This window comes from Lucilia sericata, unplaced genomic scaffold (assembly GCF_015586225.1).
Source record: "Lucilia sericata isolate MDLA Ls3-8-SP2 unplaced genomic scaffold, ASM1558622v1 Contig001385F_arrow, whole genome shotgun sequence".
NCBI lineage: Eukaryota > Metazoa > Arthropoda > Insecta > Diptera > Calliphoridae > Lucilia > Lucilia sericata.
Window position 1 is genome coordinate 41,433 of NW_023995325.1, and position 21,540 is coordinate 62,972.

The 21,540-nt window shown below is 32.2% G+C and overlaps 4 protein-coding genes across 4 annotated transcripts; 2 read left to right on the plus strand and 2 right to left on the minus strand.

The window, feature by feature from the left end:
* Positions 1 to 1,936: 1,936 nt before the first annotated feature.
* On the plus strand, positions 1,937 to 3,213 carry LOC119611185 (protein ref(2)P-like). The gene is made up of 3 exons (XM_037966683.1): positions 1,937 to 2,204; positions 2,310 to 2,714; positions 2,792 to 3,213. The coding sequence occupies exons 1-3, from the start codon at positions 2,039 to 2,041 to the stop codon at positions 2,899 to 2,901; spliced, it is 681 nt and encodes a 226-aa protein (XP_037822611.1). The 5' UTR covers positions 1,937 to 2,038; the 3' UTR covers positions 2,902 to 3,213.
* Positions 3,214 to 4,331: 1,118 nt separating this feature from the next.
* Positions 4,332 to 6,268, minus strand: LOC119611183 (the record flags this gene model as incomplete). The annotated part of the gene is made up of 4 exons (XM_037966682.1): positions 6,251 to 6,268; positions 4,726 to 4,892; positions 4,514 to 4,667; positions 4,332 to 4,441 (listed from the first exon to the last, which is right to left on the minus strand). Coding segments are annotated over exons 2-4 (351 nt in total), but the record flags the coding sequence as incomplete, so codon positions are not given.
* Positions 6,269 to 6,881: 613 nt separating this feature from the next.
* On the plus strand, positions 6,882 to 13,262 carry LOC119611177 (protein ref(2)P). Its single transcript, XM_037966673.1, has 4 exons — positions 6,882 to 7,536; positions 9,833 to 10,902; positions 11,898 to 12,702; positions 12,770 to 13,262. Exons 1-4 carry the CDS (start codon positions 7,371 to 7,373, stop codon positions 12,919 to 12,921), a joined length of 2,193 nt encoding a protein of 730 aa, XP_037822601.1. The 5' UTR covers positions 6,882 to 7,370; the 3' UTR covers positions 12,922 to 13,262.
* Positions 13,263 to 15,166: 1,904 nt separating this feature from the next.
* Positions 15,167 to 20,502, minus strand: LOC119611182. The gene is made up of 4 exons (XM_037966681.1): positions 20,119 to 20,502; positions 15,843 to 16,066; positions 15,584 to 15,779; positions 15,167 to 15,509 (listed from the first exon to the last, which is right to left on the minus strand). Exons 1-4 carry the CDS (start codon positions 20,138 to 20,140, stop codon positions 15,208 to 15,210), a joined length of 744 nt encoding a protein of 247 aa, XP_037822609.1. The 5' UTR covers positions 20,141 to 20,502; the 3' UTR covers positions 15,167 to 15,207.
* Positions 20,503 to 21,540: the final 1,038 nt, after the last annotated feature.

The following is a 21,540-nucleotide window of genomic DNA, read 5'->3' on the forward strand; positions in this document are numbered from 1 at the left end:
CTAGACTATAGACTAGACTATAGACTAGACTATAGACTAGACTATAGACTAGACTATAGACTAGACTATAGACTAGACTATAGACTAGACTATAGACTAGACTATAGACTAGACTATAGACTAGACTATGACTAGACTATAGACTAGACTATAGACTAGACTATAGACTAGACTATAGACTAGACTATAGACTAGACTATAGACTAGACTATAGACTAGACTATAGACTACACTATAGACTAGATTATAGACTAGACGATAGACTACACTATAGACTATACTATAGACTAGACTATAGACTACACTATAGAGTAGACTATGGACTAGACTATAGACTAGACTATAGACTAGACTATAGACTAGACTATGGACTACACTATTGACTAGACTATAGACTAGACTATAGACTAGACTATAGACTAGACTATAGACTAGACTATAGACTAGACTATAGACTAGATTATAGACTAGACTATAGACTAGACTATAGACTAGACTATAGACTAGACTATAGACTAGACTATAGACTAGACTATAGACTAGAATATGGACTAGACTATGGAATAGACTATAGACTAGACTATAGACTACACTATAGACTACACTATAGACTACACTATAGACTACACTATAGACTAGACTATAGACTACACTATAGACTAGACTATGGGCTAGACTATAGACTAGACTATAGACTAGACTATAGACTAGACTATAGACTAGACTATAGACTAGACTATAGACTAGACTATAGACTAGACTATAGACTAGACTATAGACTAGACTATAGACTAGACTATAGACTAGACTATAGACTAGACTATAGACTAGACTATAGACTAGACTATAGACTAGACTATAGACTAGACTATAGACTAGACTATAGACTAGACTATAGACTAGACTATAGACTAGACTATAGACTAGACTATAGACTAGACTATAGACTAGACTATAGACTAGACTATAGACTAGACTATAGACTAGATTATAGACTAGACTATAGACTAGACTAGACTAGACTATAGACTAGACTATAGACTAGACTATAGACTAGACTATAGACTAGACTATAGACTAGACTATAGACTAGACTATAGACTAGACTATAGACTAGACTATAGACTAGACTATAGACTAGACTATAGACTAGACTATAGACTAGACTATAGACTAGACTATAGACTAGACTATAGACTAGACTATAGACTAGACTATAGAATAGACTATAGACTAGACTATAGACTAGACTATAGACTAGACTATAGACTAGACTATAGACTAGACTATAGACTAGACTATAGAGTAGACTATAGACTAGACTATAGACTAGACCATAGACTAGACTATAGAGTAGACTATAGACTAGACTATAGACTAGACTATAGACTAGACTATAGACTAGACTATAGACTAGACTAGAGACTAGATTATAGACCAGACTATAGACTAGACTATAGACTAGACTATAGACTAGACTATAGACTATATTATAGACTATATTATAGACTAGACTATAGACTAGACTATAGACTAGACTATAGACTAGAGTATAGACTAGATTATAGACTATACTATAGACTAGGCTATAAACTAGTCGGTTGATTATTGGAATATGGCCTTTACTGGGGAATTAAGTCAATTATAGCATGAGGTCCATATAGTCCAAACTTGTGTGGGTCTACGAACAATATTTCCATGTATTACAAACGAATTGATAAAATCATTTTACACCCATAGTGTTTGATTGTGGGTACAATACTGCGTTCACACATTCGATAAGGAATTCTATAAAACGGGAAATTCCCATATTTTGTGCAGTTTTATTTTTCATTCATTGAAGCAAGATTAAACAACTATAACTTTCAATATAAAAAGTACAAACGAAAGGAATTGTAATACATTTTTGAAATAAATTTTTAACAAAAAAGAGGAAAGAAGGAAGAAACATTTCGTGTAAAGTGCTAAAAGTTGTAAAAAAAAAAACAAAAATTTCGAAAAGTTTTGCATAAATAATTTGTTAATATTGTTATCAAATATGAATCAACAGCCACTTAAGATCACCTATCATTCAGGGGATAATAAAATTAATGTCTATTTGAAAATGCCCTCATCCAATTATCATGTCGTAAAAAAGGAAATCAAGATGTGTTTGTTCGTAGAACACAACCAACCTCCCTGTAAACTACGCACATATTATATTGGTTAGTTTTAAAAAAATTTTGAAAATTTTTAGAAAATAATACAATTAAATTACTTTTATTAAAGAAACATGTTATTTTTTCATAAAACAAACTTCTTTTATTCAGATGAAGACCATGACGAAATCGAAATTGTCAATCAATGTGATTATGAAATTTTCATGGACAAATGTTCTATACGCCAACACTTGCAAGTCACTCCTATTAGCATGAAGGCAGAGGAAAAACCAAAAGTAGTGACCTCCACTGAGTCGTCATCGGCTTCACAACAAGCCAAGAAACCACCAGCTGCCGCTGGTTCTTATGATTTAGCTGTACACGAACATATTGCATGTGATGCTTGTGACATGGCCCCCATTAAAGGCTTTCGCTACAAGTGCATCCAGTGTCGCAACTATGATTTATGTGAAAATTGTGAATCGAAACATATACACTCGGAACATATGATGGTACGTCTACCCACAAACAATTGTCCCAATTTTATTATTTCACGTCGTAATTCACGCAGACAAGGTAATTTCTAATTCAGTTCTACTCCAATATTCTGAGCTATCATAATAACCCAACAAACAAAAATTCTAACGTTTCAGAGGACGTCCAGGGTGAATTCGAAGTTATTAATAGTTTTATGGGGCGATTTTCGCTAGCTAATATGGATGCAATGAAACAGCAAAAAGATATTTTGAAGCTTCCGCGATAAGTGCATCCAGGATCGCGACTATAATTTACATAAATACATATGTCAAAATTGTGAATAGAAACATATACACTCGGATTATACTATAGCATGCATGCCCATTATCACTAGAAACGGCAATCATTCTAATTGTGCATTTACACCAAAAAAAAAATATAAAATTCTTACTTGTACCATCTTAAGAACTTTTTAAAAAGTAAAATAAAAACACGCAGCATATCATCAGGATAAACAATTTTGATCATAGAGTGCGTTTCTCTATGATTTTGACTATGGACAGTGAAAACTTTTAAAATAGCGATATTCAAATTGAAATTCACCATTACTTTTATGTCGTTCCTTTTTTAGATTCCGGTACACTAATTCTTAACGCCGTTAAATGTTTCTTTTAAAGACTTTGTAGTCTGATGTGTGCAATGGTGCCACTATGATGATTTTTTAGCGTTTTTAAGTGTCAAACGCGGTCAGTTCTTTTTCAGTTAAATTTTAGGTCTAGTTCTCTTTAGGGTTCTATAAATCGACTTTCGAATAATCGAACAATCGACTTTTTGTCGAAAAAAGTCGAAAAGTCGAAGTCGACTATTTTGTTCCAAAAAAGTCGATAACTCGACTATCGTCTATGAAAAAAGTCGAAAAGTCGACTTTGTAAATAAAAGTCGAAAAAAGTCGAAAAGTCGAAAAAAGTCGATAAGTCGAAGAAAGTCGAAAAAAGTCGAAAAGTCGAAAAAAGTCGAAAAGTCGGAAAAAGTCGAAAAGTCGAAAAAAGTCGAAAATAGTCGAAAATTTTAAAAAAGTGGAAAAGAGGTCAAAAACTCTAAAATAGTCGGAAAAACTCGAAAAAAGTAAAAAATAGTCGAAAAAAGTCGAAAATAGTCAAAAAGTCGTAAAAAATCGAAAAGTCGGAAAAAGTCGAAAAGTTGAAAAAAGTCGGAAAAAGTCGAAAAAAGTCGAAAAGTCGAAAAAAGTCGAAAAAAGTCGGAAAAAGTCGAAAAGTCGAAAAAAGTCGGAAAAAGTCGAAAAGTCGGAAAAAGTCGAAAAGTCGACCATTTATAAAGTACTAAAAGTCGAAAAGTCTAAAAGTCGACTTTTAAATAAATGAAAAAGGTCGAAAAGTCGAAAAATCGACTTTTCATAAAATGGAAAAAGTCGAAAGGTCGAAAAGTCGACTTTTAACTAAATGCAAAAAGTCGAAAAGTCGACTTTTCGTTTCAACTATAGAACCCTAGTTCTCTTCTAGTTCAGTTCTAACTAGGGATGCCAATCGGGACTGATTTTTAAAAATCCCGGGATTCGGGAATCCCGATATCGGGATCCCGGGATTTCTAAATCCCGAAAAATATAAATAAATTTTCAAGAAATCTTAATAATTTTCCAAAAAAAAATAATAATTTTCTTCAATTAAATATTATTTATATATTTTATTGTGTGGTTTTTTTAGTTTTATAATTGTTTCTGAGCTTAATTCGATTTTTTGCGAATTGGGAATATGTACGAGTGTCCTTTATAAACTGATCCTCTGATATTCCAATGGACAATGCTGCACCTATAAATTGTAGATATTTAATAATTATAATAGTGTATTTAAAATTTTGTAATTTTTTTAATTTTTTCTTACTTCGTATTGCCTTTGTTGTGCTAAGATTTCGTACACTTTTCTTTGATTCAGTGCCTTTCCAGCATAACTGTTCTCCTAATACGTCAGTTATTAGTTTTCTCCAGCAATTTTTTGTAAAATTTGGAGTTTTGGCAACCAGTGTTAACTCCTTTTCCTGAAAAAGGTGATAAGGAAAAAATATTTTCAATGAATAGGATTCCAATAAAACTTACAAAAAATGCAAAGTTTTCGCCATTTTCTTGAAGCTGTTTTTCAAAATCGAAGAAGAGCTCAATTTCTTTAAATGGTTCATCAGGCATTACGGTGCGTTAGATACAGCGGTACAAGGGTATACTCGGTCAATTTTTCAATATCAAAAATCAAATTTCCATCCCAGGTACTGAATAGTAGAATAAAAACCTACTTCTGAGCAATAGCTTCTTACATAGGTATATCTTATTTATTAGTATACTAGCGTACCCTGGGTGCTTCGCTACCCAATCAAAATAAAATAAAAAATTTTGATTACTTTTATGGTAAAGTACTTACTATAGTACCAAGAATCTCCCTCTTATAAATTCTTATTTAATAAGGACCATGTGTCACGTATTTCGGTTCCCCACTGTAGAAAATTGAAGAATGAAAAAGTACCAAAGAGTCAAGAGGTTTCTTATTCAATCAGGACCCTGGATTTTTAATATTATAGTATCAAAAAGTTCTCTATTAAAGAATCTCATTCAGTGTTTGTTCAATAATCTTGTGTTTTGGCTTCATATTACAGAACATACAAAAACTACCATTTGACTGTAATACTCTAATAGATTCTCATTTAGTCATGTTAAATTTTATTTTTCTAGGTTCAATATTAAAGAAAATACAAAAAGTACCATTTGATGAACGTAAAAGTTCCAAAAAATGCCCTCTTTCTTATTCAATCAGGAGAATTAAGTTTACAAATTATTCCGTATTTAAATCTATATATCACAGATAAAACTCAAACGATTCTAATTTGCATTCATTTGTTCCAGAAAAATTGTGCTTTCAAAAAGTACGAAATAATTTACCCGAATTTGGTCCTGTAAAGGCCTTAGTATCCAAATTCCAAAATAATATATTCTTGTATCACTAATATTGTGTAAGATATCATGAAATCAAAATCTCATGATTCTAGGTTTAGCCGTTTAGGCTGTGCGATGATGAATCAGTCAATCAGTAACCCTACTCTTTTATATATATAGATTACAATACAATTACAAATTATATTCTAACTTAATTTACCGAGCAGGGTGACGATGACCATACGCCCGTTGTAGTGTAGCAGACCAGAGTCTCTGGTAGGAATCGAACCCACTAGCCTACCCGGCACCCTTTCTTATATCTTATCCGATAGTATCAATGCCTATTTATTGTCCTTTTTATACCCTACACCACTTTAGTGGTGTATCTCGACAAAAAGCGGCTCAATTAAATTTTATACTAGCCTTGAAGACCCTTTTGAATTTCGGGCCTCTTTTGACCCTAGCCCCCATACAAAGCCCCCTTCAAAAATGACTTTAATGTCTTTAATTCAGCATAAATACAATTTATGTAACCGTAAATTCATCATCCAAATTTTATGAGGATCGGCTCATATGAGGACTTGGGGGAAGCATATTTCAGAAAATTAGTTTTTTAACAATAAATTGCTTAAATATATCGGGGGCGAGGTACAACTCAACTCAAATGCTTTATTATGAAAACTACATCATAATTTCTTACTTGTTATTTTTAGATATCCGATAGTATCTATGTCTATTTATTGCCCTTTTTATTTTTGTTGATATTTCAACTTGTAAGTTAGAAGAGTCATCTTAAGTCTAAAAAATTACTCAATGAATAATGTAATTCGATTTAAAAAGAGGCCGAAATGTTTAAAATTTTCCGATCCTGCTTATTTTTTAATCAAAAACTATTAAAATTTCCTTATATAATTTTTTATAATGTATAAATTTAGCGGAAAAACACTTAAACTTCGGGATTTTATAATCCCGAAAATTCCAGGGAATTCATTTTTAAAAATCCCGGTTTTCGGTATTTGCAAATCCCAAAAATCCTGGGATTTTCGCGAATCGGGAATTCCCGTTTGGCATCCCTAGTTCTAGCTCAATTCTAGTTCAGTTCTAGTTAAGTTCTAGTTCAGTTCTAGTTCAGATCTAGGTGAGTTCTAGTTAAGTTCAGTTGTGAATGATAGTCTTATTATTAAAGAGCTTTTTTAATAACTTTTTCGTCAGCAGTTTTTTTTATTTCTTGTCATTTGGCATCTCTAATGTTTATTTATGTTTGTAATTAAAACGATCTGGCAATATCGCAACGACTCCATCATCTGTGACTTCGTGTTTTTATTTATTTCACAACAAAATAGAAGAAGAATTCTGCAATTCAGTTTTATTTTTCATTTGATGATAAACAAAAACAAACCGTGATTAAACAAAAATTTGAAAGAATATTCAAGAATAAATTTAAAAATTGCAGAGAACACGTCAAGAGAAGTTTAATAAAAGAGAAAATAGCAACAAATAGTTTTTGTTTTGCTTTACAAAAGAGTAAAAATTATTGCGTCTTTTCACACAGTCATCTACAATTTCATATAAAAACAACGAACAGAAACGAATTGTATTACAGTTTTGCAATAAAAGTTCAACAAAAAACACACAAATTATTCTACTAAAATAGCAAGCAGCAGTGTTGTAAGAAGTTAAAAAAAGCAGGCAGACATTTTGTGTAAAGTGCTAAAAGAAAAAACATATTAAAAGAAAATTTGTTACAAAGTTATAGAACATTTTGAGAAATTTGAAATTACAAACAAGTGTTTTGCATAAATAAATAAAAAAACTACAACATGGATCAACAATTCCTTAAGATTACATATCATTCGGGTGCCAAGAAAATGAATGCCTATTTGAAAATGCCTTCGCCCACTTATCATGTCCTCAAGAAGGAAATCGAAATGTGTTTGTTCGAGGAACGCAAACAACCGCGTTGTGAAATCCGCACCTATTGGATTGGTAAGTTTTATAAATTTTGTAAAAATCTCTCAAATTTGTTGAAATAATTAAAGATTTCGCAATTTTGTGCTGTTTTTCAAAGAAAATGCGTAGTTTCGCAATAAATTTACTGGATTAAGAGAATCCAGCACAAAAATGCAATATACCTATTATAAGAGAATTCTTGGGTAAAGAGAGTGGCTTGCCAAAAAGTGCAATCGAAATTTTAAGACAAATCTTCAAAATCCAAATAATTTTTTGGTTAAATTTAAAGATTTCATCATATCTATTTGAGAACATTTTATACAAATATGTTTGTATGTATGTAATTTCGCAATGCATGTACATACATGGCAAAGAGTATTTCCAAGAATTCTTAATGTAATGATTCCTCTTAAAGAATAGTCATAGTGCAGTCAAATTTAGTCTAAATTGGTGCAAACAAAGTAAAATAACATATGGAAAGTAGTCAGTACTTAAAGTTCATATTCTGGTTCAAGTTTAGTAATAGACTAGCATTTCTGGCATAATTCTAGTTTAGTTCAGTTCTATTTTTGTTATATTTCAGTTTTTTCCCCGTTTATAGTTCTAGATCAATTCTACTTCTGTTTAGGGTGTTGTTCCATTTCATTTGTATTTCAGTTCCAGCTAAATTCTGTATTAGTTCAGTTCTAGTTCAGATCTAGTTTGGTTCAGGTAAAATTCTACTTTAGATCGAGCTTAGTTCTAATTACGGTTCTATAAATCGACTTTCGAAAAAAGTCGAAAAGTCGAAGTCGATTATTTTGTTCCAAAAAAGTCGATAACTCGACTATCGTCTATGAAAAAGGTCGAAAAGTCGACTTTGTAAATAAAAGTCGAAAAGTCAAAAAATCGGAAAGTCGAAAAGTCGAAAAAAGTTGAAAAGTCGAAAAAAGTCGAAGAAAGTCGAAAAAAGTCGAAAAGTCGGAAAAAGTCAAAAAGTCGGAAAAAGTCGAAAAGAGTCGAAAATTTTAAAAAAGTGGAAAAGAGGTCAAAAACTCTAAAATAGTCAGAAAAACTCGAAAAAAAGTAAAAAAAATAGTCGAAAAAAGTCGAAAAAAGTCGAAATAAATCGAAAATAGTCAAAAAGTCGTAAAAAATCAAAAAGTCAAAAAGTCGGAAAAAGTCGAAAAAAGTCGAAAAAAGTCGAAAAGTCGAAAAAAGTCGGAAAAAGTCGAAAAGTCGACCATTTATAAAATACTAAAAGTCGAAAAGTCTAAAAGTCGACTTTTAAATAAATGAAAAAGGTCGAAAAGTCGAAAAATCGACTTTTCATAAAATGGAAAAAGTCGAAAGGTCGAAAAGTCGACTTTTAACTAAATGCAAAAAGTCGAAAAGTCGACTTTTCGTTTCAACTATAGAACCCTAGTTCTAATTCAGTTGTAGTTTAGTTTCAGATCGGTTCTAGCTCAGTTCTAGTTTAGTTCTTGTTCAGTTATTGTTTAGTTCAGTTTAATTCTAAATCCATTCTAGTTCATTTCTAGTTTTGATTTGGTTCAGTCGATTCTAGAAACACTTTTACTAAATATTTTTGATCTATTTTAAAAACAGTGTTCCCATGGGACCAAAGAAACACCTATTGATGACTCATAACTTATTTACAAATCTATTATAATTTTCAATTTCAACAAAGTGATAATAATTAATGGTCTAGTATGAGCAACATTTAATTGATAAAATGCTTTTTTTGTTAAAAAAAAGTATAATTTTAGTTTGTGGTTTTTGAAAGACTATATAAACTTTTGTTATTAATTTGTTTTGCTGTTTTCTTATATTTACAAACAAAACAAATACATACAACCTGTTTGGTACTTATTTTATATATAAAATGATAACGCTATTGTTTTCTTTTGTTTGGAACTACAAATATACGCGTTTTGTTGTTTTATTTTGCATTTACAATTGATTCATATTCAAATCTTTATATATATATACACAGAAAAAATTAATTTTAAAAAGTTTTCAATTAAACGATTAATCAAAAATTTTAAAAGGGTTCAATTCATTTTGTATTTGATTCATAAAAATGTATAATCAAATACGTATTTAACAACAACAAAAATAGAAAAAATAAAAATTTTGTGTACGAAATCAATTATTCTCTCTCTGGTTATTTTGCTTAATCATTGATTTTGTTATTTAAACAAGTGGTTAGTTCATTCTCTTTAGTTAATGCAATAACCGGTAGGAATTTAAATAATTTTATTTATTTGTTTATAAATGTCAAGAGAATAAGATATAAACTGAATTATAGAAGATATACATAAAACAAATTTATCACCTTTTTTTGTTACAGATGAGGATCAGGATGAAATTGAAATTGTTAATCAATGTGATTATGAAATTTTCATGGCGAAACGTTCTATACGCCAACACTTACAAGTCGCTCCTGTTGGTATGGAGACAGAGGATGAACCAAAAGTTGATGCTACTGTAACTGATGGTGTCACTAAAACTCCCCTAACCTCTAGTGAGTCGTCATCGGCTTCCCAACAAGCCAAGGTACCACCAGCTGCTGGTTCTTATGATTTTGCTGTACACGAGCATGTTGAATGTGATGCTTGTCTTATGGCACCTATTATGGGTTTCCGTTACAAGTGTATCCAATGTCCCAACTATGATTTATGTCAAAATTGTGAATCGAAACATATACACTCGGAACATATGATGGTACGCATGCCCACTAACAATTGTCCCAATGTTATTGAGGCCTATGTTACCGGTCGTACTTCACGTAGACATGGTAAACGTTCTAAGACTTCATGTCCATTCGTTAAAAATGGCATATCAGTTGTATTAGATGATGAAACTGAAACACCTAATGCTTCAAACGGTGAAGCAAATGAACAATCTACAGCTTCACCTGGTAATGGTAAAGAACAACGTCATCATGGCCGTAAACATCATCGTCGTCATCATCGTAATAACTTCTTTTCACACTTATATGAAATGATGCATGATTTGGCTGAGGGTGGTGGTGCTGCTGCAGCAGCTCATGCCATGGGTGAATCGCAGACATCTACTAAGTCTACTTCATCTACAACAGGTCCCCAAACGACCTCTACCACTACTACTACATCATCGAATACTGCAACTAATGTTCCCATCTTTACTACTCAAGAAAATCCTATTGCAGCCGCCGCTGCTGCTGCCGCCCATTTGGCAGCTCAACAAGCTCATGAAACTGCTATTAAAGCAGCTGAAATTGCTGCTAAAGTTGCTCATGAATCTGCTGTACAAGCAGCCAAAAATATTACTGAAAATATGGCAGGTCCTTCAGCTAGTGCCGCTGCTGCCAATATGACTGCAACTCCTTCAGCTTCAGCAGAGGGTGGTGAGCAAGCCAAGGAAACAACTAAAGAAAAGGTAAGTCATATACTTTCTTCTATTTATATTTTATTTCAATAAACATTTTCATCAAACATTAATTTTATAAAAAAATTCTTAAGAAAGTTATTTTCATAAGAAATATTTATTGCATTTCTCACTAAATAATTTTACTGAAAATTTTAACCAAAAATATCGCCAAAGTCGAACTTAACTAGGGCAGTACTAGAACAGAACTAGGGCAGAACTAGAACAGAACTAGAACAGAACTAGAACAGAACTAGAACAGAACTAGAACAGAACTAGAACAGAACTGGAACAGAACTAGAACAGAACTAGAACAGAACTAGAACAGAACTAGAACAGAACTAGAACAGAACTAGAACAGAACTGGAACAGAACTAGAACAGAACTAGAACAGAACTAGAACAGAACTAGAACAGAACTAGAACAGAACTAGAACAGAACTAGAACAGAACTAGAACAGAACTAGAACAGAACTAGAACAGAACTAGAACAGAACTAGAACAGAACTAGAACAGAACTAGAACAGAACTAGAACAGAACTGGAACAGAACTAGAACAGAACTAGAACAGAACTAGAACAGAACTAGAACAGAACTAGAACAGAACTAGAACAGAACTAGAATAGAACTAGAACACAACTAGAACAGAACTAGAACAGAACTAGAACAGAACTAGAACAGAACTAGAACTGAACTAGAACTGAACTAGAACTGAACTAGAACTGAACTAGAACTGTACTAGAACTGAACTAGAACTGAAATAGAAATGAACTAGAACTTAACTAGGACTTAACTAGAACTGAACTAGAACTAAACTAGAACTTAACTAAAATAAATTTTATAATAAAAATATTCACCAAAAGTGTTCACTAAAAGTTTTCACCTACAATTCGTTCAAAAAAAAAAATCACTAAAATCGTTAAATTTCATCAAAAATTCATTCCACATAAAATGTTCAAGAAAAAAGATTACTTACTACGAAAATGTGTTTAAATTTCGTTCAATAAGGTTGATACCACTACATCATCCAACGAAGCACAACCCAATGTGGTACCCGTTTTGCCATCACCTTCTTTGGAAAGTTTGGCACAATTCCTTGATCCCCAGTACATGAAGACTGGCATACAAATTTTAAATAACTTTAGCGATATGTTTGCTAAAATGTTAGATCCCATGGAAAATGTTGATGGCGATAATCAGATTTATCCAAATTTACGTAAAAACTCAACGACATCATCTACAAAATCTTCAGTCTCCTCAAACCTCAATAGTTTGGGAACTGACAAGAAGAACGCAAGCGAAAAATTCATCGAAAAGGAACAGCAGCAACAAGCTAAGGAAACAAACAAACAACCCGAAAGTGATGTTTCATCGCATGTGGAAATTGATGATTTGGGCAGTGATAGTGAAAATGATAGTGTTTCTGAGTCTTTCATCAAGTTGGATGCACCCAAAGAAGCCAATGTGGCCACAACACCCTCTAATTCTCCTTCTGATAAATCACCTTCTGCAGCTAACTCAGCTCAGACTACACCACCACAATCGTTGGATAAATCAAAGGTTATGGATTTTGCTCAATTAAGTGCTGACTTAAAGGCCCATATTGCTCAAGAAGCAGCCAAGGAATCGGAAACCCCTAAGGAAACTGCAAATACTACAGATTCAGCTGTTAATACAAACACTATAACTTCTACCACTACTGCTAGCGAACCAGTAGTTACTACTACTTCGACTTCTACTACTACTACTGCAACTAACACCGCTACACCCAATAAACCCGAGGAAAAGCGTGCTGTACCCGTTTATCATACCGGTGAGTTAGGCTGTAAAAATCAAGAACTTAAGAAAAAAATCTAATACAAATTTTCTAAAAAAAACAGATCAACGTATTAACAACGCTGTCCATGCTATGATGTCTATGGGTTTCAGTAATGAGGGCGCCTGGTTAACACAACTATTGGAAAGTGTTAATGGCAATATACCCGAAGCTTTGGACCTTATGTCTGTGGCTCAACGTGGTGGTAGCCGTTAAAATATTTTACATTTTCTTATTTGTATCTCTATTTTTTTTTTATAAATATTAAGCTGGAGTGGTTTATTCAAACTCTCTAATACTTCAAAGAATTATAAATTTTTAGTTATAGTTTTTGTTTTCGATATGTGGGTCCTTAGGGAACCATATTTTTTTTATTTTTCAATTATTCACATTACTATATATGTAATTAGTTTGTAGTTTAATATGATATATAATCAATCATTCAAATATATTTATGTCAATATAAATGTGTTAACACAAAATATTAATTACAGTGTTCGTGGAAGACTTAGCTTTCCAGGTTCACTAATACAATAAACGCATATTAATCGACAAAATTTTAAAAGTTTTATTATTTAAAAAATAGAATTTCCAGACTATCTTTAAACCAGATTATAGTCTATTTTACAATCCAGATTATAGTCTATAGTATAGTCCAAACGATGGTCTATACTATAGATCAGAACTAGAACTGAACTGAACTAGATCTGAACTAAAACAGAACTAGAAATGAACTAAAACAGAACTAGAACTGAACTAGAGCTGAACTTGTACTGCACTAGAACTAAACTAGAACAGAACTAGATCAGAAATAGAACAGAACTATAACAGAACTAGAACTGAACTTGTACTGAACTAGAACTGAACTAGATCAGAACTAGTACAGAACTAGAATTAGAACTGAACTAGAACTTAACTAGAACTAAAATAGAACTGAACTAAAACAGAACTTGTACAGAACAAGAATTAGAACTGATCTAGAACTTAACTTGAACTAAACTAGAACTGAACTTGACCTGAATTTGAACTGAACTTGAACAGAAGTAGAACAGAACTAGAACAGAATTAGAAGAGAACTAGAACTGAACTCGAACTGAACTAGAACTAGAACTGAACTAGAACAGAACTAGAACTTAACTAGAACTGAACTAGAACAGAACCTGTACGGAACTAGAATTAGAACTGAACTAGAACTGAACTAGAACTAAACTAGAACTGAACTAGAACTGAACTAGAACTGAACTAGAACTGAACTAGAACTGAACTAGAACTGAACTAGAACTGAACTAGAACTTAACTAGAACTAAACTAGAACTAGAACTGAACGAGAACTTAACTCGAACTGAACTAAAACTTAATTAGAAATGAAATAGAGCTGAACTAGAACATGAACTGAATTTGAACTGAAATAGAACTGAGCCAGAATTGGATTAAACAGGAACTATAGCTCAACTGGAACTGAACTCGAATTTAACTACAACTGAACTAAAACTGAATTAGAACTGAAATAGACCTAAACCAGAACTGAACAAGAACAGAACTAGTACAGAACTAGAACAGAACTCGAACAGAACTAGAACTGAACTAGAACAGAAATAGAACAGAACTAGAACAGAACTAGAACAAAACTAGAACTGAACTAGAACAAAACTAGAACATAACTATAACAGAACCAGAACTAGAACAGAACTAGAACAGAACTAGAACTGAACTAGAACTGAACTAGAACAGAACTAGAACATAACTAGAACAGAACTAGAACAGAACTAGAACTGAACTAGAACTGAACTAGAACTGAACTAGAACTGAACTAGAACTGAACTAGAACTGAACTAGAACAGAACTAGAACTCACATAGAACTAAACTAGAGCTTAACTAGAACTGAACTGAACTGAACTAGAACAGAACTAGAACTTAACTCGAACTGAACTACGGCTGAATTAGAACTGAAATAGAGCTGAATTAGAACTTGAACTGAAATAGAACTGAGCCTGAATTGGATTAAACAGGAACTAGAGCTTAACTAGAACTGATCTGATCTAGAAGTGAACTCGAACTTAACTACAACTAAACTAAAACTGAATTAGAACTGAAATAGAGCTAAACTAGATCGTGAACTGAATAAGAACTGAGCCAGAATTGGATTTAACAGGACTAAAACATAACTAAAACTGAACTGCAACCGAACTAAATGTGAACTAAAACCAAACTAGAATTTAACTAGAACTGAACTAAAATTAAACTTGAACTGAACTATAGTTGAACTAGAGCAGATCTAGACGTTAACTAAATCTGAACTAGAACCAAACTTGAACTGAACTATAGTGCAGACTTATAGTCTAAAGCTTAGACTCTAAACTATAAAAAATAGCATTAAATAAATACTCTTAGCTTATTAAACATGTTTTTACATAAATAAATTTATTCAACTAAAACTTTAATAACTAGAAAAAATACTATAACAATATCCTTAAAAAACAATAAAATATATTCTAATAATTTCACAGAGATTCATTAAACATTAATTTGCTTAACTTAAATAGAAATAATTTCAATGGTCCAATTACACTTAAAGCTAAAATCACAATTGTAAAAAATTTATATAAATGTTTTTCCTTAAGCGAAAAATTGCGATTAAAGAAACCAGTCTCATAGCCATAAAATTGACACAACATGCCGATAATAAAAGTGGCCAAACCCAAAAAGCCATGCATTAAACGTATACTACCCAAGGAGGCAGGATAGAAGAGACTAACAAGGCCGCTCACAAAATTAATAGCGCACAATATGCAAGCTGCCAGACCTATTAAATGAAAGTTATTGAGAAAAAACGTTAATAAATTAATTACGTTTCACTATTTTTTTTTGAAAACTTACCCAATTTGGCATGAATTGATTTAAAATGTGTCTCTTTGCCCCAGTATTTTTGTAATGTTCCACCAATGCCCAAAGAACCACCCACAAATTGCAATAGACCATGTATTAGGTTTTTAGTGGAGGAAGACATGTATTGATTAAGCAATAAATTGCCCGGATAACGCACCATCATACCCTCGGCCATTAAAAGAACAAACTAGTGTTTGAACAAATAATACATTAGTGAAAAAAACTTTAATTAATAGATTGAAATACTTACTCCCATTGTACACAGATGAGCATGCAGAGCGGTCTTTTTAAATTCCAATAACCAACATTTATAAGCCATTGCAAGAGTTAGCACCACTATGATAATATGATTGAAAAGATTCATGCCAAAGATGAGTGAATGTCGAAGATTTTGTGTCGACTGATTGGGTGATGAATGGAAAACATCTTCGTGGGATTTGAAGAGGAAATTGTCCAAAGAAATTGTGTTGAAAACTGTAAGGGGAATGAAGTTAGAGAAATTTAGTTAGTTAGAGAAAAAGAACTAAAAATCGAAACTAAATTACAGGTCTAGTCTAGTCTATAGTCTAGTCTATAGTCTAGTCTATAGTCTAGTCTATAGTCTAGTCTATAGTCTAGTCTAGTCTAGTCTAGTCTAGTCTATAGTCTAGTCTATAGTCTAGTCTATAGTATAGTCTATAGTCTAGTCTATAGTCTAGTCTATAGTCTATCTATAGTCTAGTCTATAGTCTAGTCTATAGTCTAGTCTATAGTCTAGTCTATAGTCTAGTCTATAGTCTAGTCTAGTCTAGTCTATAGTCTAGTCTATAGTCTAGTCTATAGTCTAGTCTATAGTCTAGTCTATAGCTAGTCTAGTCTATAGTCTAGTCTATAGTCTAGTCTATAGGCTAGTCTATAGCTAGTCTATAGTCTAGTCTATAGTCTAGTCTATAGTCTAGTCTATAGTCTAGTCTATAGTCTAGTCTATAGTCTAGTCTATAGTCTAGTCTATAGTCTAGTCTATAGTCTAGTCTATAGTCTAGTCTATAGTCTAGTCTATAGTCTAGTCTATAGTCTAGTCTATAGTCTAGTCTATAGTCTAGTCTATAGTCTAGTCTATAGTCTAGTCTATAGTCTAGTCTATAGTCTAGTCTATAGTCTAGTCTATAGTCTAGTCTATAGTCTAGTCTATAGTCTAGTCTATAGTCTAGTCTATAGTCTAGTCTATAGTCTAGTCTATAGTCTAGTCTATAGTCTAGTCTATAGTCTAGTCTATAGTCTAGTCTATAGTCTAGTCTATAGTCTAGTCTATAGTCTAGTCTATAGTCTAGTCTATAGTCTAGTCTATAGTCTAGTCTATAGTCTAGTCTATAGTCTAGTCTATAGTCTAGTCTATAGTCTAGTCTATAGTCTAGTCTATAGTCTAGTCTATAGTCTAGTCTATAGTCTAGTCTATAGTCTAGTCTATAGTCTAGTCTATAGTCTAGTCTATAGTCTAGTCTATAGTCTAGTCTATAGTCTAGTCTATAGTCTAGTATATAGTCTAGTCTATAGTCTAGTCTATAGTCTAGTCTATAGTCTAGTCTATAGTCTAGTCTATAGTCTAGTCTATAGTCTAGTCTATAGTCTAGTCTATAGTCTAGTCTATAGTCTAGTCTATAGTCTAGTCTATAGTCTAGTCTATAGTCTAGTCTATAGTCTAGTCTATAGTCTAGTCTATAGTCTAGTCTATAGTCTAGTCTATAGTCTAGTCTATAGTCTAGTCTATAGTCTAGTCTATAGTCTAGTCTATAGTCTAGTCTATAGTCTAGTCTATAGTCTAGTCTATAGTCTAGTCTATAGTCTAGTCTATAGTCTAGTCTATAGTCTAGTATATAGTCTAGTCTATAGTCTAGTCTATAGTCTAGTCTATAGTCTAGTCTATAGTCTAGTCTATAGTCTAGTCTATAGTCTAGTCTATAGTCTAATCTATAGTCTGGACTATAGTCTAGTCTATAGTCTAATCTATAGTCTGGACTATAGTCCAGTCTATAGTCTGGACAATAGTTTAGTCTTTAGTCTGGACTATATAGTCTATACTATAGACTCTATAGTCTTTTCAATAGCCTAGACTATAGTCTTGTCTATAGTTTAGTTTTTAGTCTAGTCTATAGACTAGTCTATAGTCTAGTCTATAGTCTAGTCTAAAGTCTAGTCTATAGTCTAGTCTATAGTCTAGTCTATAGTCTAGTCTATAGTCTAGTCTAGTCTATAGTCTAGTCTATAGTCTAGTCTATAGTCTAGTCTATAGTCTAGTCTATAGTCTAGTCTATAGTCTAGTCTATAGTCTAGTCTATAGTCTAGTCTATAGTCTAGTCTATAGTCTAGTCTATAGTCTAGTCTAAAGTCTAGACTATAGTCTATTCTAAATTATAGTCCATAGTCTAATCTTCACTATAGTCTAGTCTGTAGTCTAGTCTTTAATATTGACTATAGTCTAGTATATGTATAGTCTGGACTATAGTCCAGTCTATAGTCTGATCTATAGTCTAATCTATAGTCTGTACTATAGTCTAGTCTGGACTATAGTCTATATTCTGGTTTTTAGTCTAGTTTATAGTCTGGACTATAGTCTAGTCTATAGTCTATTCTATAGTCTAGTCTATAGTCTAGTCTATAGACTAGTCTATAGTCTAGGCTATAGCCTAGTCTATAGTCTAGTCTATAGTCTAGTCTATAGTCTAGTCTAGTCTATAGCCTATTCTATAGCCTAGTCTATAGTCTAGACTATAGTTTAGTCTATAGTCTAGTCTATAGTTTAGTCTATAGTCTAGTCTATAGTCTAGTCTATAGTCTAGTCCATAGTCTAGTCTATAGTCTAGTCCATAGTCTAGTCTGGACAATAGTTTAGTCTTCAGTCTGGACTATAGTCTACAGTCTTTTCAGTAGTCTAGACTACAGTCTATAGTTTAGTTTTTAGTCTATAGCTTAGTCTATGGCCTAGTCTATAGTCTAGCCTAAAGTCTAGTCTATTGTCTAGCCTACAGTCTAGTCTATAGTTTAGTCTATAGTCTAGTCTATAGTGTAGCATATAGTCTAGTCAATAGTTTATAATTTCACAAAGATTTTACAGTGTTTAGGAGGATTACAGCAAAAATATTTTTATTTTTAAAAATGTTCATATTTTGACGTAATCGTGTAGCGCGCAAACTGTGTTTGTCGCCAACAAATTGTCTTCAATGTGACACCAAAAGAAAACTGAATTTTTTAAACAGAAATAAGAATACTTTTGTCAAACCACTGGGTTTTTTTATACTAAATATTTTTGTTTTGAAAATGGTCGTAAATTTTAACTGGTATTTGAAACTGAAGTATGTTGTTAATTTAATTAAATGATCTTGCTTTAGACAGTTTTCCCTAAAAGTTTATTTAATAGGTATTTATACCCTACACCACTTTAGTGGGGAGGGTATATTGGATTTGTGCTGATGTTTGTAACATACAAAAATATTCGTCCCAGACCCACCTTAAAGTATACCAATCGGCTTAGAATCGTTTTCTGAGTCGATTAAGCAATGTCCGTCCGTCCGTCCGTCCGTCCGTCTGGCTGGCTGGCTGGCTGGCTGGCTGTCCATGTAAACCTTGTGCGCAAGATACAGGTCGCAATTTTCAAGATAATTGGATGAAATTTGGCACGCACGTTTTATTTGACCTAAGGACGAAGCCTATTGAAAATGGTTAAAATCGGTCCATTATTTCACCTAGCCCCCATACAACAGAACCCCCCGAAAAGGGCTTCTGAGCTCATAATTATGTTAAATATACAGATATATCGATAAAATACGGCACAACTAAGTTTTATAGAAGTCTTGATGACCCTGCCAAATTTCATAAAGATCGGGCCACATTTGACCCTAGCTCCCATACAAAGTCCCCTTCAGAAAATTACTTGAATGTCCCAAATTAGATTATAAACACAAATATCGCGATGAAATTCAGCACAATAAAATATTATGTCAATATAAATATATCCACAAAATTTTTTCGGGCTTGGTCCATATTTGCCCCTAGCCCCCATATAAAGCCTCTTTCAGAAAATTAGTTTTTCATCCATAAATTGCTTAAATGTATCGGAACAAGGGAATATTGAAGATAAATGCTTTATTATGAAAAATAAATCGCATTTAATATTCATAACTGGTGTAGGGTATCATATGGTCGGCCACGCCCGACTATAATTTCTTACTTGTTTTTATTTGATTTAGTTAATGAGAACTAAATATTCTCAGAATAAAATGTTTTATCTTTTTGAGCCAACAACAAAATAAATAGATCTATTGATCATTGTTTTTCAGAGAAAATATATAGGTATAGAGGACCGGTATTTCACAACTAAAACACTTTCACAGAATCTTATTTATGTACATATTTAAATATATATATATTGTTTTCTTTATTTGTTGCAAAATTAGAATAGATTTATGCACGATCGCTCGATCACAAAAGCTTTTTGTTGTATTTTCACAAACTTAATAAAATAAATGGAAAAAGATCACTTTTTATCTTACCATCATAATTATTACAAGACATTTTCTTTATTTAGTTATTTATTGTATTATTTTTTTTAATAAAAAGTATTTGAGAACACTTATTGTTTATCACAGTTAATTTATATCTTAAAAAAAATCACTTAAGTTTTAAGTTTTGCAAAAATTTTAAATTTTCAAGTCAAGTTAATTCCTCTTGATCCAACCGCACGCTTTGACATTTGCTTAACTAATGATTTTTGTTCTTGTTATCGTCCATAACGGATTGAGAAACGAATGTTGAAAATCACATTTAAACATTTGTGCTCGGGTATTTAACAAAAAATACAATTCCACAAAAAGCTTTTCCTGTTTAACCTTAAACTAGTATTAAATTTAAAGGTTTTAATTGTTGTAAGCTGAAAACCCAAACAAAATTGTTTATAAACAATCCTCTACAAATCGAATATTAAAAAAAAATAAATCACGCGAATAAAACGTTTGGTGTTTTTGTTGTTTCTTTTTTACACATAATTAATAAGCTTTTTGTTTTTATATGACGTCAAAAAATATTTAATTTTGTTATGTTTTAATGTAGATCCCCCAGCAAAAACACATTAAAGCTTTTTTTTTCTTTTTTTTTTTTGCACGAAAAAATATTGGATACAGTTTATTTTATATGAATCATTTACACGTTTTAAGGGAAGAGTACACACTGTTAATGAGAATGTAAAGCGTTCAAAATGTTTGCCTACAGTAAGTGTCTTTTGTAGTATATCTGGTTATCTGTAGACGTTAAGTGTCTCAGATAAGATAATGCCACTTAGCCCCATTCTTAGTAAGATCATAATGTCAATACATTTTATAACAGAAGATAACTTTTCTAAAGATATTAACAACATTTGCATGGACTAGCTATAGTCCCGACAGACTATGGTTCAGACTATAGAATAAACTATGGTCCATACTATAGACTAGATTCGAGTCCTGACTGTCGACTGGAATATAGTCCAAACGGTAGACTAGCCTGTAGTTCAGACTATAGACTAGACTATTGATTAGACCGTAGTTCACACTATAGAATAGACTTCAGTCGAGGCTTGGCTATAGTCCATACAATACCCCAGGCTATAGACCAGACTATAGGCTAGATTATAGTCCAGAATATAGACTAGATAAAAGTCCAGACTATACTATAGTCCAGACTATAGACTAGACTATAGACTAGACTATAGACTAGGCTATAGACTAGACTATAGACTAGACTATAGACTAGACTATACACCAGACTATAGACTAGACTATAGACTATAAACTAGACTATAGACTAACTAGACTAGACTATAGACTAGACTATAGACTAGACTATAGACTAGACTATAGACTAGTCTATAGACTATAGACTAGACTATAGACTAGACTATAGACTAGACTATAGACTAGACTATAGACTAGACTATAGAC